Genomic DNA, 13949 nt, shown 5'->3' on the forward strand with positions numbered 1-13949 from the left:
CTGAAGTGCAACGGAGTCCAATTTCATACTGTAACATTCACATGTCTGCCATGGGCTGCAGCTAAACATCACTTCTGCTCTTTGTGCATAGGACTATCAGGTGCAGAAACCCGACTTAAGATCCCTCTTTACATTGTTTCACATACCCTATTGAATCCAGCGTTAACCAGTGGCATAACAGAGGCATCTTCTCGATCCTGCCTTTAAAAAGAACATTTAAAATTAATTAAAAGGCGACGGGAATATGATTTCAAATTTTGCAGGCATTACAAAATAAAAATTTCAAATTTGAACAATTGCTAGTATATATAATTTTGAATGTCATTTTTTTTATATTATTCATTTCTTTTTATTATTCATTTCTTAGCAGACGCCCTTATCCAGGGCGACTTACAATTGTTACAAGATATCACATTATACATTATTTCACATTATACAGTTATCACATTATTTTTACATACAATTGCCCATTTATACAGTTGGGTTTTTACTGGAGCAATCTAGGTAAAGTACCTTGCTCAAGGGTACAACAGCAGTGTCCTCCACTGGGGATTGAACCCACAACCCTCTGGTCAAGAGTCCAGTGCCCTAACCACTACTCCACACTGCTGCCCTATTATATAAAAAAAAATCCTTGAATGTGTGTGCAACATTCCATTATACCTTCAATAAATACTACTACTAAATAATACATACCTTCTAACTACTGCAACAATGACTGTATTTTCTGAAGATGTTGCTGCTCTAATTGACCTGAATGGAAACAGCAGAACACATGTTAGCTTTTGAATCACAATAAAAACACAAAAGGGTTTAGTATGTGAGTAGCAGACATCCACTACAAAGCATAACAAACACATGGTAGTTGCCAGGACTATTTCAAGTTATTCAACATCAATCTTGACTATTAGTCCCATTTGTAATATAAATCATGGTCTATTCTGTAACACAACTGAGCTTGCTTTTAATGACACTCATTTAAAATAAATCACCATAGAAACATACAAGGCTCCTAAGTTTGATCCTGAAATCTCTATGACGGACATGTCGTGAGATGCTAGACCTTTTTAAACTTGCTCTGTGACAAAAGCATGTTGTGCACCAGTAACAGAACTTACCGACACAGTGCTTCCGCATCGAAGCTTCTGGAGTGTCTATGATCAATGATGATGATGTCATGGTGCTTCTCTAGAAAACTCTCCAGTGCAGATTCGGGTGTCTTGGCAGTGTTACACCTGAAGCCAGCTTTCTCACATGCCCAGCAAAATCCATTGCTCTGGCTATCTTCTTTGGCAAATACTAAAAGTACCTGTTGGTAGACATTAAAATTAAAAAATGTGATTAGTGTCAGACTCTTCAGTGTATTAGAAAATATGGCAAAGCCACACGAAGTTCAGGGGCCTTATTTCTGTGAACTGTCAAACGTTCCATCAATTGACAAAAAAAAAAAACCTTTTCAAACAAGGTACCTCAGTAACACGTCATATATATATACAGTACTGTGCAAAAGTTTTAGGCAGGTGTGAAAAAATGCTGTAAAGTAAGAATGCTTTCAAAAATAGACATGTTAATAGTTTATATTTATCAATTAACAAAATGCAAAGTGAGTGAACAGAAGAAAAATCTACATCAAATCAATATTTGGTGTGACCACCCTTTGCCATCAAAACAGCATCAATTCTTCTAGGTACACTTGCACACAGTTTTTGAAGGAACTCGGCAGGTAGGTTGGCCCAAACATCTTGGAGAACTAACCACAGTTCTTCTGTGGATTTAGGCAGCCTCAGTTGCTTCTCTCTCTCCATGTAATCCCAGACAGACTCGATGTTGAGATCAGGGCTCTGTGGGGGCCATACCATCACTTCCAGGACTCCTTGTTCTTCTTTACACTGAAGATAGTTCTTAATGACTTTCGCTGTATGTTTGGGGTCGTTGTCATGCTGCAGAATAAATTTGGGGCCAATCAGATGCCTCCCTGATGGTATTGCATGATGGATAAGTATCTGCCTGTACTTCTCAGCATCGAGGAGACCATTAATTCTGACCAAATCCGCAACTCCATTTGCAGAAATGCAGCCCCAAACTTGCAAGGAACCTCCACCATGCTTCACTGTTGCCTGCAGACACTCATTCGTGTACCGCTCTCCAGCCCTTCGGCGAACAAACTGCCTTCTGCTACAGCCAAATATTTCAAATTTTGACTCATCAGTCCAGAGCACCTGCTGCCATTTTTCTGCACCCCAGTTCCTGTGTTTTCGTGCATAGTTGAGTCGCTTGGCCTTGTTTCCACGTCGGAGGTATGGCTTTTTGACCGCAAGTCTTCCATGAAGGCCACTTCTGACCAGACTTCCCCGGACAGTAGATGGGTGTACCAGGGTCCCACTGTTTTCTGCCAATTCTGAGCTGATGGCACTGCTGGACATCTTCCGATTGCAAAGGGAACTAAGCATGATGTGTCTTTCATCTGCTGCAGTAAGTTTCCTTGGCCGACCACTGCGTCTACGGTCCTCAACGTTGCCCGTTTCTTTGTGCTTCTTCAAAAGAGCTTGGACAGCACATCTGGAAACCCCTGTCTGCCTTGAAATTTCTGCCTGGGAGAGACCTTGCTGATGCAGTATAACTACCTTGTGTCTTGTTGCTGTGCTCAGTCTTGCCATGGTGTATGACTTTTGACATTAAACTGTCTTCAGCAACCTCACCTTGTTAGCTGAGTTTGGCTGTTCCTCACCCAGTTTTATTCCTCCTACACAGCTGTTTCTGTTTCAGTTAATGATTGTGTTTCAACCTACATATTGAATTGATGATCATTAGCACCTGTTTGGTATAATTGTTTAATCATACACCTGACTATATGCCTACAAAATCCCTGACTTTGTGCAAGTGTACCTAGAAGAATTGATGCTGTTTTGAAGGCCAAGGGTGGTCACACCAAATATGGATTTGATTTAGATTTTTCTTCTGTTCACTCACTTTGCATTTAGTTAATTGATAAATATAATCTATTAACATGTCTATTTTTGAAAGCATTCTTACTTTACAGCATTTTTTCACACCTGCCTAAAACTTTTGCACAGGACTGTATGTATATATATATATATATATATATATATATATATATATATATATATATATATATATATATATATAATCACTACAAATGGTAAGGATAAAGCATTCCAGGTTTCTGTCCTATGAAAGTGGCTATGAATACATCGCCTTTTTTAGCCAGACCAAATCAGAGGCCAGAACTCTTTCTAAAATAGGTATCTATGAACATCTGGTAAGGCACGTCCCTGTGCAAATGACAAGCTTCTCATGATGCTTAAAAAGAAAGATTGTAATGATGTAATAAATTCAGAATAAGCTCCGAGACCAAAACCACACACACACACACACACACACACACACACACGCAGGACTTCCGCCCTGCCACAGATAGACACAAACATTTAATCAATATTGTTTAAAAATGGTTCCAAGAAAAGTTTAACATTCATTTATAATATGTTAATGTAAACTGAAAAAAATAATACAAATTCTATTGCTGTAAATAAATATACCAATAATTTAGCAAAATTTCAATATAGAGTACAGTTTATTGAGTAATTCTGCTATAAACAGTGTGCTGGTAACCAATCAAAAGCATCGGATAATGGCTTTTTTTTTTTTACATAATGGGGCAGATTTTAAATATTTTTGAGAGGGGAAAAATTGGGAATGTTACACATAATTTTTTTCTTTAAAAAAAAATTGTATTTAAGTCCAAAGACCTTTGAAAATGGACTGGGTTAGTGATTGTTATAACTAGTTTTAAAGTGATACACTGCTTAGACATGTGGCATCTCCATGAAGTTAACGTGAAACAAACGTCAAACGTTTCTGTCAGATCAGCATTTAGAATCACACATACTGTCATTATTTCTGGATTCTTAGCTGCTATGTTCTAAGTGCAACAGATATTTTATGAATTCCTAATTGACATCAGCAATACTTTCTTTGTTCCTAGAACTTGACTGGACAAAAGAATTACATACAATTCAGAATGTACATTTATAAAATGGCAAAGCATTGAACAAATGGAGCTTGTATTGCTTTTCCTAGAAATAAGACACTATTTCAATATGTTTACTTTACCACATCGGAATCAGTGTATCATTCATACATTTTAGGCGTGAAACAAGATACGGAGGGACTTATTTACTTGCAAGCTACAGTAGTTTTTTTTTTGTTTTTTTTTTGTTTTTTTTTTAGTTTTAGTAAAACCAACCTGCTTATATGGCATTATTAGAAAGAAACTACTAAGCTGCATTTTTGGCCTTGCAAAAAAATCAAATTCTGGTATTTTCTAAAACTAGACACAGAAAAATTAAATAATTACCAAACCAAAAAAAAACAAAACAAAACAAAAAAAAAACCAGGCCAAAATACCAGATATGACGACATTTAATCAGTAATGTAGTCAAGCCAGAAAGGACAAGCTAAGTCACATGACTCACATCTCTTGCACACCTGTCCAATTCCTCTTGATAATAATAATAATAATAATAATAATAATAATAAACAACAACAACAACAACAACAACAGCTTTAATTTAAATATAGCACTTTTCCCACCACTGTCCCAAATACAAATGACAGAATTTTCCAAATACATTGGTAAACAGTGTAAGCATAAAAACAAGATACAAAATCTCAGTTAATATTTTAAAAACTAGGATGCCTAAGAAGAGAAGACAACCAAAAAGAGCTGTGTTTTGAGGGAAGTTTTAAACTGGGAAACTGAAGCAGAATTTCAAATGCAGCTGGGCAGAGAGCTCGAGAAGGAAGGGGCAATGCAACTGCACCCACCAAGAGTAATACGCTTAGGTGAAATTAAAAGAGCATTAGGAGCTTCCTCTATTACGAAATACCCCTTGAAGAAGACTAAAAATGATGATGAAGAGGACAGCAAACAGTGCATCGACTACAACTGTGGACACTTACACAAACAAAGCTCTTCGGGGGGGCTCCCGAGTGGCGCATCCAATAAAGGCGCTCCGCGTGGAGTGCAGGATGCGCCCTATAGCCTGGAGATCGCATGTTGAAATCCAGACTATGTCATTGCCGACCGTGACTGGGAGTTCCCAGTGGGTGGCGCACAATTGGCCGAGCGCCTGGGGTAGGGAGGGCTTAGGTCTGCAGGGCAATCCATGGTTCACCACACCCAGTGAGTCCTGTGGCTGATAGGGCGCCTACGGGTCTGCAGTGGAGCCATTCAGATCTGTGTTGTCCTCCGGCACTATAGGTCTGGGTTCGCTGTGGATCTGCAGTGCGAAAAAAGATGGCTAGGCAGAGACACATTTCGGAGGACGCGTGTGTCAGCCGCCGTTTCCCCGAGTCGCCAGGGGGTTGTAGCGGTGAACCGGGATTAATAAAATACAACTGGGGAGAAAACTGGGGTAAAATCATTGACGACGACTAAATTTATATATAAAAAAAATAAATAAAAAAAATAAAAACAAACAAAGCTCTTCCATGTGGAATCCTCTCAGGTACACAATCACTGTTCAGCCACTGACACAAACATGCAAAGTTCTGACAAGATGGAGAAAACTGTTTGTGAATTTGTATAATAATTCTTGTTTAAGAAAAACAGTAAAATATTGATTATCAGGTACTTTTGCATACCAATAAACAAGTCTCTAGATTGTTATGTTATTTAATCTTAGACATCACAGGTTAGAGGTTCTGTCCGGTTTGTGATCATGTGAATGCAAGAGCAGCAATTTAGCCAACCTGTCTGAAATAGCAAGGAGGACTCTGTCTGGAAGAATACACCCTGCACTGCCCTGTGTTTAAAAGGACAGAATGAAATACAGCTGGGCTTGGTAATAAAAGCCAGCAGAAACTTGAGCGAATCACCCTGGACTGGATCAACCATCTTTGCGTGATTATCCTGGGAATAAAAATGTGGGGTTTTCTGGAGCTGTAAAACTCTTTCAAAAACCATTTTACTGTACATGTATCAGTTTATTTTAGTGTTACTACATTCTGCAATTGAGCGTTTAATTTAGCTATGGATACAAAACTAAATAAGAAACTTGACTTAAATAAAGGGTTAAATATTGAAGACACTCTGGAACCGTATTTATGCAAATACATGGAAATAGAGTTACGTATATACTGCATGTAAAAGGAAATTCAGTTTGACAGTTGCCATGATTTTATGATGTGCCTTTCATCAAATCACTCTTAAAACACCACCAACCTTACGCAGAAAGGAAAGACAATCGTAATCGACTGTAAAGAAACAGGAAAAGGAAATCATTTTCCTAAACTCTGAAAGCTGAAAGCAGTAGGTAGAAAAAAAAACAAAACAAACACTGATGGCTCATTCCTGATTAACATGAAATGTCCACCACATACTGTACAGTGTACCTCATTAAACTAATGCAGGCACCGGCTGAAACATGTGATCATACAAACCTTCCTAAAAAACCAAGCCCTGTCAGATTTCAACAGGATTTTGTTAAGTTTCCAGTATCTAAATGGGGTGTTTGATCTTTGTCTTTAGCTTCTGTTATGTACATAAGTGGTCGTATTTAAAACTCCTAAAATGTGATTTATATATGCTCATAAGCCTCCAAAATGGAGATGATCGTCACAGTCTGCTGTACCTGCATATTCAAGTTACAAATTGGTTTTCTCATGAAAGGTCTTGGATCAGTGTCACTAGGGTGAAGTGGATAATCTAAAATATGAATTTAAAAGAACACGATTCTATAATCCATGCTAGTCTATTTTACCCCACTTGCTTGTCATGAAGATCACACCTTTGTGTTGACTCCAAAGCACTCACACACGCATAACAAACACACCAGGTTTTATCATGCGAGAGTCACACCTGATTCTAGGTGTGCATGTCTTTTTAAAAGTCATGAATTATTCTATGGCTGTTGTGACACAAAATAGTTTTTTTTTGTTTTGTTTTGTTTTTATCACTTTTGCTCTAGCTACACTACTGCTATAATCCCATTCTGTAGATTAGTGCATCTATAAATTCCATATTGATAGAAACTTTCACTTTTAGCATACGAGGAAGCGCTCATTAGTGTTAAACCAGTGACTAACACAAGCTTCTGTTATTTTCAGTGAATTCTAATAGGTGTATAGAAGGAGATCAAACTGTGAGTGTAATATGCATTACTCTGATTATAAGGGACAGGACATTTTTGTATTTAGTTTTTAATTTGTGCACACACCCAGGAGGGCAATATGGTTAGAAGTAGCCTTTTCAATACATTCCAGAGGATGAAAATGGAATTCTCGCACACAAAATTGAAATTTACAAAGCGCAAATCAATGCAAGAGATATTAAAAACACCAATTACTTGGACATTCTTAACGGTTGCATGACTAAGCTAGCAGAGGCTTTTGTAGCTTCTGGCAAATTGTTCCAGTGAACAGAGAATATATATATTTTTTTGTAACATTTCTTTGCAACTGCAATGTACAATTTAATCTGAGTGGTTATCTAGATTTGAAATGCAGTATCGTTCGGCAAATTAAACGGAAACTAACAATCCTAGCAGTTACACTATATCCAGTTAGTGCATTCTGCAACGGTTTAACTCAAATGTCTTCTTATTCATTCTAGGTTTTTTGATGCAGTGTTACACAGCTAGACAGTGGAAATAGTACAAGAGACCAGCTTGATTACACTTCTAGCTAATTTCCAGTCACTTCCATTAAGCGTGAATGAAAAAAACGTGCCAAACAGAAACCTGAACGAAAGGACCTCTGCACATCCCTATTAAAATAGTAACCTTCAGTAAGCACATGTGACAGTTTATTATACTGGAGTTGAGGGTCAGGAAGGTGTGATTTATGAGCTTTTTATACATATGGTACCTAATGGTATGCAGCAGATAAGTACGTGGTTACATTTTTTACCATCCACCATCCTTTGATTTTGTCGCTATGGCAACAATGAGATCTGCCAATTACATGTTGCCCAGTTTGCACATTGAAAATGTTCATTTATTTATTTATTTATTTATTTCAATGCACTTCATGTTCTATTCAGCAGACTATTATCACTTGGCAAGTCATATAGTCAGGGGAGTGCAGGTTCGCGTCCTGACTGACAAAGTCGGCGTTCTTCGCTGGGGATTCCAAAGGGTGCGTCGGATTGGCTCTGGTGCGCCTGTGGGTTAGGGAGGCAAACCCGGCAAGGACTGTTTGTCCTCATCGCGCTACAGCGGACCCTGCTGGACAGGCGCCTTGTGAGCTCAGGTGGACACCTGCACGGTTGGCATTTGTCGTCCAGAGGCCGGTAGCTCGCCGATACCCGCTCTCGAGTTCCTGGGTGTAAAACAGCAAGCTGGCTTGATCGTGGGATCAGCGGGCGCCCACTGAACCTTAAATTATTTCAGATTGGGAAGAAAATCAGGGGTAAAACAATTGGACACACTAAATATATAAAAAAGAAACAATAATAATAAAAATCAGAGGGCGGTTAAAATGATCTTAATGTGCACCTAATGCTGTTTGAACAATGTTATAAAAAAGCTAGGGCCTATAAACCCAAGCACTTACAAATAAGGAGTGCAGATTTTCCCACTAGGAGATGCTCTGCTTGGAAATTAAGAGCAGTTGTTGTTTGCAATGGTTTATTTGCCTATACTCTGTTATTTCCATCCAAATACCTACTGAATAAACACATACCTGAAGTTGATCCACGTGGAGCTTCATTGGGCCGAACTGCACCTCTGTAAACGCTGTCTGCAGAACCAAATGAAAAGGTGCTGTTAAGAATTGTATTTGCTTTTTGCGAGTGAACCTCTTCCAAAACAATAAAAAAATAAGCCAAGACCAGAAACTAAACCGAATGTCTATTAATTATAATCGTTGCAGCATACAGTACAAACGTTTCTTGTAAATGATGTAAGTATAGTACATTTCAAAAGCAAGGTTACATAAAATAAAATCTGTTAAAAAAAAAAATATTAATAAGGAATTGGGTAACTGTAAAAAAGTTTTTCATCCCAAGAAAGGCAAGAATTTTACCAACCTCTTAAAACATCAATTACTTGAGAAATGCAATGTACATGTTACAGATTCACTTGCAATTCAGTCATATACCTCCAGATGTCTGTATAACCAAATAAGGGCTCAAATTAAATTGATCAAAAGAATAATTACATTACACTTTAACTAATGGTATTTGTTTATTTGAATAAGACGAAAGCCATAGAAATATCAAATGTCAAATAGTAAAGTTGAATTAATAAGATTATAATTATTAATAATAATAATAATAATAATAATAATAATAATAATACCAAGCACTGTCATATCAGATACATTACTTGTGCCAATCAAATTACTTAAATGTACAACTCTGATCACTGTAATTCTGATTAAATGCTTAACAACTGAAAAAGCTCCTTCATGAAAGACATCTATACAACTTCACAGGGATGTCAGTTTAAAGCAATTGATGTTTACGTGCCCCTCATTATTTAAATTGTTCTGTGTGTGAATCAATGATGTCAGAGGTGTTTGCGTATAATCTCTGCTGATAGTTTAATTATTTAAGTTACTTAGCCTAGGCTAAAATGACAAATTGTTAGCCTAAATTACTGCTGAGCAAATGTTATTCAAATGATCTGTGAATTGCCCTACTCATACTGTAAGTTTAGGATACAGAGCTGCTTTTTAGGTACAATATTTTTGTAATCAGTGACTTCAGAGCAAATACTCTACAGCAGTGTGGAGTAGAGGTTGATAAATGATCAGGTTAAATGGTATCTTAAAACAGTCTAGAAAGTTTCATACACAGAAAGAAAACTGATCAAACAATTCTTTGTATTAAAACTAATACCACGAACCTTGTATATCTCATCACTGTTACAATTAGTATTTACGTTTAAACGGTTAATTAGAGAAAAAAAGACAGACCGGTTCTCGGTTGTTGTAATCACATTCCAATGGACAGACTGTCAGTATTGCATATTAAAAGGTCAGCCCAGTGAAGCAGCCAGACAACCAAGAGGTCCTTGACTTATTCACTCCTCATCCTCATCAATGAACTGCAGGTTTGCAAAAAATAAAGTAAGAGAGCATGGAATATGTGTAAATAGGGTAAACCGTGCTATCTGATGAGAAGAAACATGCAGCTGCATAGACTGCAAACAGATGTAGTATTGGGAAGACAAACATTGCTGGAGATATTTTTCTTTAAAAAGTTCAGGCATATAAGAACAAGTAGTGTCCTCTTTTAAACAGTGATTAAAGACTCATCTCTAGAAACTAGATAAGAATACAGCTAAAGCAGGGAGAATGGATGAGATGGGAGAGTGTGGAACAACGCAAGATCGGCTGGCAAGACCTATGGACAATGGAACAGAGCAGGATCAGTTTCTTCATCAGATCAACATATGATGTTCTCCCATCACCATAGAACCTAAACCTCTGGGTGGGTGAGGATCCCTCATGTCCTTTGTGTTCATCACCTGCAACGTTAAGGCACATTTTGACAGGATGTAAGGTGGGTCTTAGCCAAGGACGGTTTACTTGGCGCCATGACCAGGTGCTGCGATGTTTGGCCTTAGCATTAGAAGGCAAATGTAACATGACCAATAAGTTGCCACCAGTTCCATCAAAGCGTTACACACAAAAGACAATATTCCTCCGTCCAGGAGAGCAACCACCAAGAAAAGGTGTTAAAACCAAGCCTCACCCAGGACAACTGGAAGCTGCTAGAGACTGGAAAATGCTGGCAGATGTTGGTCAACAGCTTATTTTCCTCCTGAGATTGCCACCACTAACCTTCGACCAGACATTGTCTTGTGGTCTGGATCAGCACGCCTTGTTCATCTGGTAACAGTTAACAGTGCCATGGGAGGATCTGTGGATGAGGCGTATGAGAGGAAGAAACTTCGGTATGCTCAACTAGCTGCTGAAGTGGAACAGCAAGAATGGAGAGTCTGGGTTTACCCAGTGGAGGTGGGTTGTCGAGGATTTGTGACACACGCTACAACCCAGTTTCTCAGAGATGTTGGGTTCAGTGGCCAAGAGTTGCGTTGCACAGTGAAGAACATCTGAAGCAGCAGAAAGGAGCAGCAACTGGCTGTGGTTGAGACGGAAAGATTCTGGCTGGGGATCTCAAGCACAATAGAAAGAAAGCAACGCTGATGTACAGTTAAGTAAGCTGGGCTGAGTTGAGTGGGGGGAGGAGGGGGGTGATGCTGGGACGCCAGAATCACTGTCGAGCCCTCTTGGGGTGTCGTGGGCTAGTCGACGAAACACAGAGGGCGGAAGGTGCCCACTTGAAGACCCCAGAGATGTAACCTACTTAGCTCAATCCAGACGGTTGTCATGCTGATGCACTGCGGAGACCACATTGTGGTTGATCCCCGGAGCCAGCATTGCAGTCGTGTGTGCTGATGCGCTGGGGAGCCAAAATAAGCTGATCCCTGGAGCCAGCATTACACTTCAGCCATCAACACCAGGCTGAACGATATCTACATCATCAGATGGAAAGAAACGCAAATGGATGGAGATGCAGATGGGTCACATTAGTGTACTGTAAAGCTACATCTTAGTTGGCGCTTAACTTGGCAAGAGCCAAGTTCAAATCAGCATGAAGTTTTAACATCTACTCTCATGTAATGGAAATCAAGAATGCTTATTTATATTATTTTAGGTTAATATCAAGTGCACTTGATATAGCACAAATTCAATTTTTGTTAAAAATAAATAAATAAATAAACAAACATTTTAAATCCATTACCCTGGATATTTTTATATAAAAAATCCAACCGTTAGATCAAACATTTTGACAATTTGAATATCTTCTACCAAAAAAAAAAAAATGTCCCAAGTGTGGTTTATGTAAGACAAAAGTTATGCCATGTTTCCATTTGCACTATAAAACTCATTATAAACTGCCGAGGATCTTTCAGCCAATCACAGCACACGTTTCACCTTCTATATTCCACAACATATCAAAAAGAAATCCTATTCATGACATCAGCCATGCCACTTTCATGTTTTCTACAAATCAGCAAGGTTCAAGTCACCTGCTTTAAATAATGCTGAAAATGGTGACATCACAATCAGCCACCTACCATTACGGTATTCTCTTCATCAACCTTTCCCCTCTTTTCAATGAAATTGACAATGGACTAAGTAAAGGTTGGTAATGATTAGAAAACAAATCTAGGTTGATTTTTAAATTGTGTATTAACAATAAAGCTGTATATAATAGTTATAGTACGGTGAACGCCTGTGTCTGGGTAATATGTATACTCTGCCTCAATCCGTTCACTTCTGCTCATGCCGATATTCCACCTTCCACACACGTTCACCGTCCTGTAATAACCCTGTAATCTCATCTCGTTACAATATTGTACTGAGGCTGCTGCCAGTTCCATCTGCAGTCTACAATCAAATCTGCAAGGTCCAAGAAATTCATCTACCTGCCTCCAATATTTTACTGATTGATAAAATTTGACAATAGCCAAGTCATTGATTAACTACCCAAACCAACCAGTGCATTTCTGATGACAAATTACATGCCAATTTTAAAACTTGTATAGCATGAACCCAAATGTGATTGGGCAAATAATATCACATTCTGATTTATTACTAAAATAATACTTTTACAGAAAGAACTACTCTCCCTTCAGAACAGTGAAACGACAGTGATAGGACTACACTGGCATTGTTTACAGGTGAAGCAATTGTCATAAAAGGTCCGTAGCTGTAGCCTTGAATATGTCTGGTTTCACAATTGCAAATTCAAATTTGTGCTCGGGTATTTTATTACATTTTATATTAATTTGACCCATAGTAATTTGTATCCTTCCTCTATTTTCTTGTTGCAGCCATGAATGGTCTGCTAAGTATTACAGAAGGTAGAACAGTAATAGTGCCAAATGTATTTTTAGTACAAATATTTTCTGCGGAATTGATAAAAATTTTTGTCTTTTAAAAATAACACCAAAGTACTGCTCAAAACTTGATTCCCTGGCAGCATAAACAAGAAAGCAAAATTATTACTATTTTTTAAATCATATATTAGAATCTTGGTCATAACGCAATAGTGTGCCAGTAAATGTTACTTGATATTTGAATATGCCCCATACGGGCCTTTTACTAGAGTCTAATTACCTCTTTTTGAAAGATTTCATTTTTATAAAAACAACTTGAGTGTTATTAAGAGACCTTTAATTATAATCCTTAGTTTGCTTCTGGTTTAGAAACAATAGGATTTAAAAGACTGGAATCGTATTTAGTGGAGTTTCACTGAGCCAGGTGGACATTGCAGATCTGTCTTTTTTCAATAAGTTGGCATTACTTATGTATTTATTTTTATCTAGCCACTTATTCCTTTCATAAACAAAAGCATCCAATATGGACAGACTCTCTTCTCCAGTCCTGCTGCAGCAGTTACTATGGAGAATGCCATGGAGAGTTTACAGTGCTTGTTGTATTCATTGAGACCAATTTCTATTTCAATAACACTGCCATTTCTCCAGTCAATAATACAGTATGTGTAGGCCAAGCAGACAGCTAAAGTTCAACTCCATACACCTACTGTGTTTACTTAGCAATGCTGCATTTAACCCTGCATCCTGTCTACTGGGTGCATCCGGTCCTATGGATCTCTATGCTACAAAGCCCTTCACATGAACTGAAAGAGTGGCTTTCCACCAAAGCGAAAAACAGGAAATTTGATGACATTGTTCAGTGGGCAGACGTCAGCAGAGAGAGAGATAAAGAGTAAACAGCTCCCTAGCAGCAGCACAGGACTGGTCCGGAACTGCTGGAATCCTGGGATGCCTGTATTTCACATCACAATGAGTCCCTTGGTGTCACATTGTTCCAATTTTTATTACACAATGCACAGAATGAACCATTTCATTTTGTTGTCCTAGTATTTCTTTGTAACGCCCTATATC

At 38.2% G+C, this 13949-nt stretch overlaps 1 protein-coding gene across 4 annotated transcripts in view; it reads right to left on the bottom strand.

Annotated features, from left to right (window-relative positions):
• LOC131700570 (high affinity cAMP-specific and IBMX-insensitive 3',5'-cyclic phosphodiesterase 8A-like) overlaps nt 1-13949 on the bottom strand; it is a 67751-nt gene that overhangs the window by 17064 nt on the left and 36738 nt on the right. For 3 of the 4 annotated variants that reach the window (XM_058998645.1, XM_058998643.1, XM_058998642.1), the window contains exons 2-5: nt 8707-8763; nt 1119-1309; nt 697-753; nt 147-201 (exon numbers count right to left, since the gene is read on the bottom strand). In XM_058998645.1, coding sequence (XP_058854628.1) covers nt 147-201; nt 697-753; nt 1119-1309; nt 8707-8763 — 360 coding nt within the window. The remainder of the gene's footprint in view (nt 1-146; nt 202-696; nt 754-1118; nt 1310-8706; nt 8764-13949) is intronic. The other variant, XM_058998644.1, reaches the window with a different exon arrangement.

This window comes from Acipenser ruthenus, chromosome 24 (assembly GCF_902713425.1).
Source record: "Acipenser ruthenus chromosome 24, fAciRut3.2 maternal haplotype, whole genome shotgun sequence".
Classification (NCBI taxonomy): domain Eukaryota; kingdom Metazoa; phylum Chordata; class Actinopteri; order Acipenseriformes; family Acipenseridae; genus Acipenser; species Acipenser ruthenus.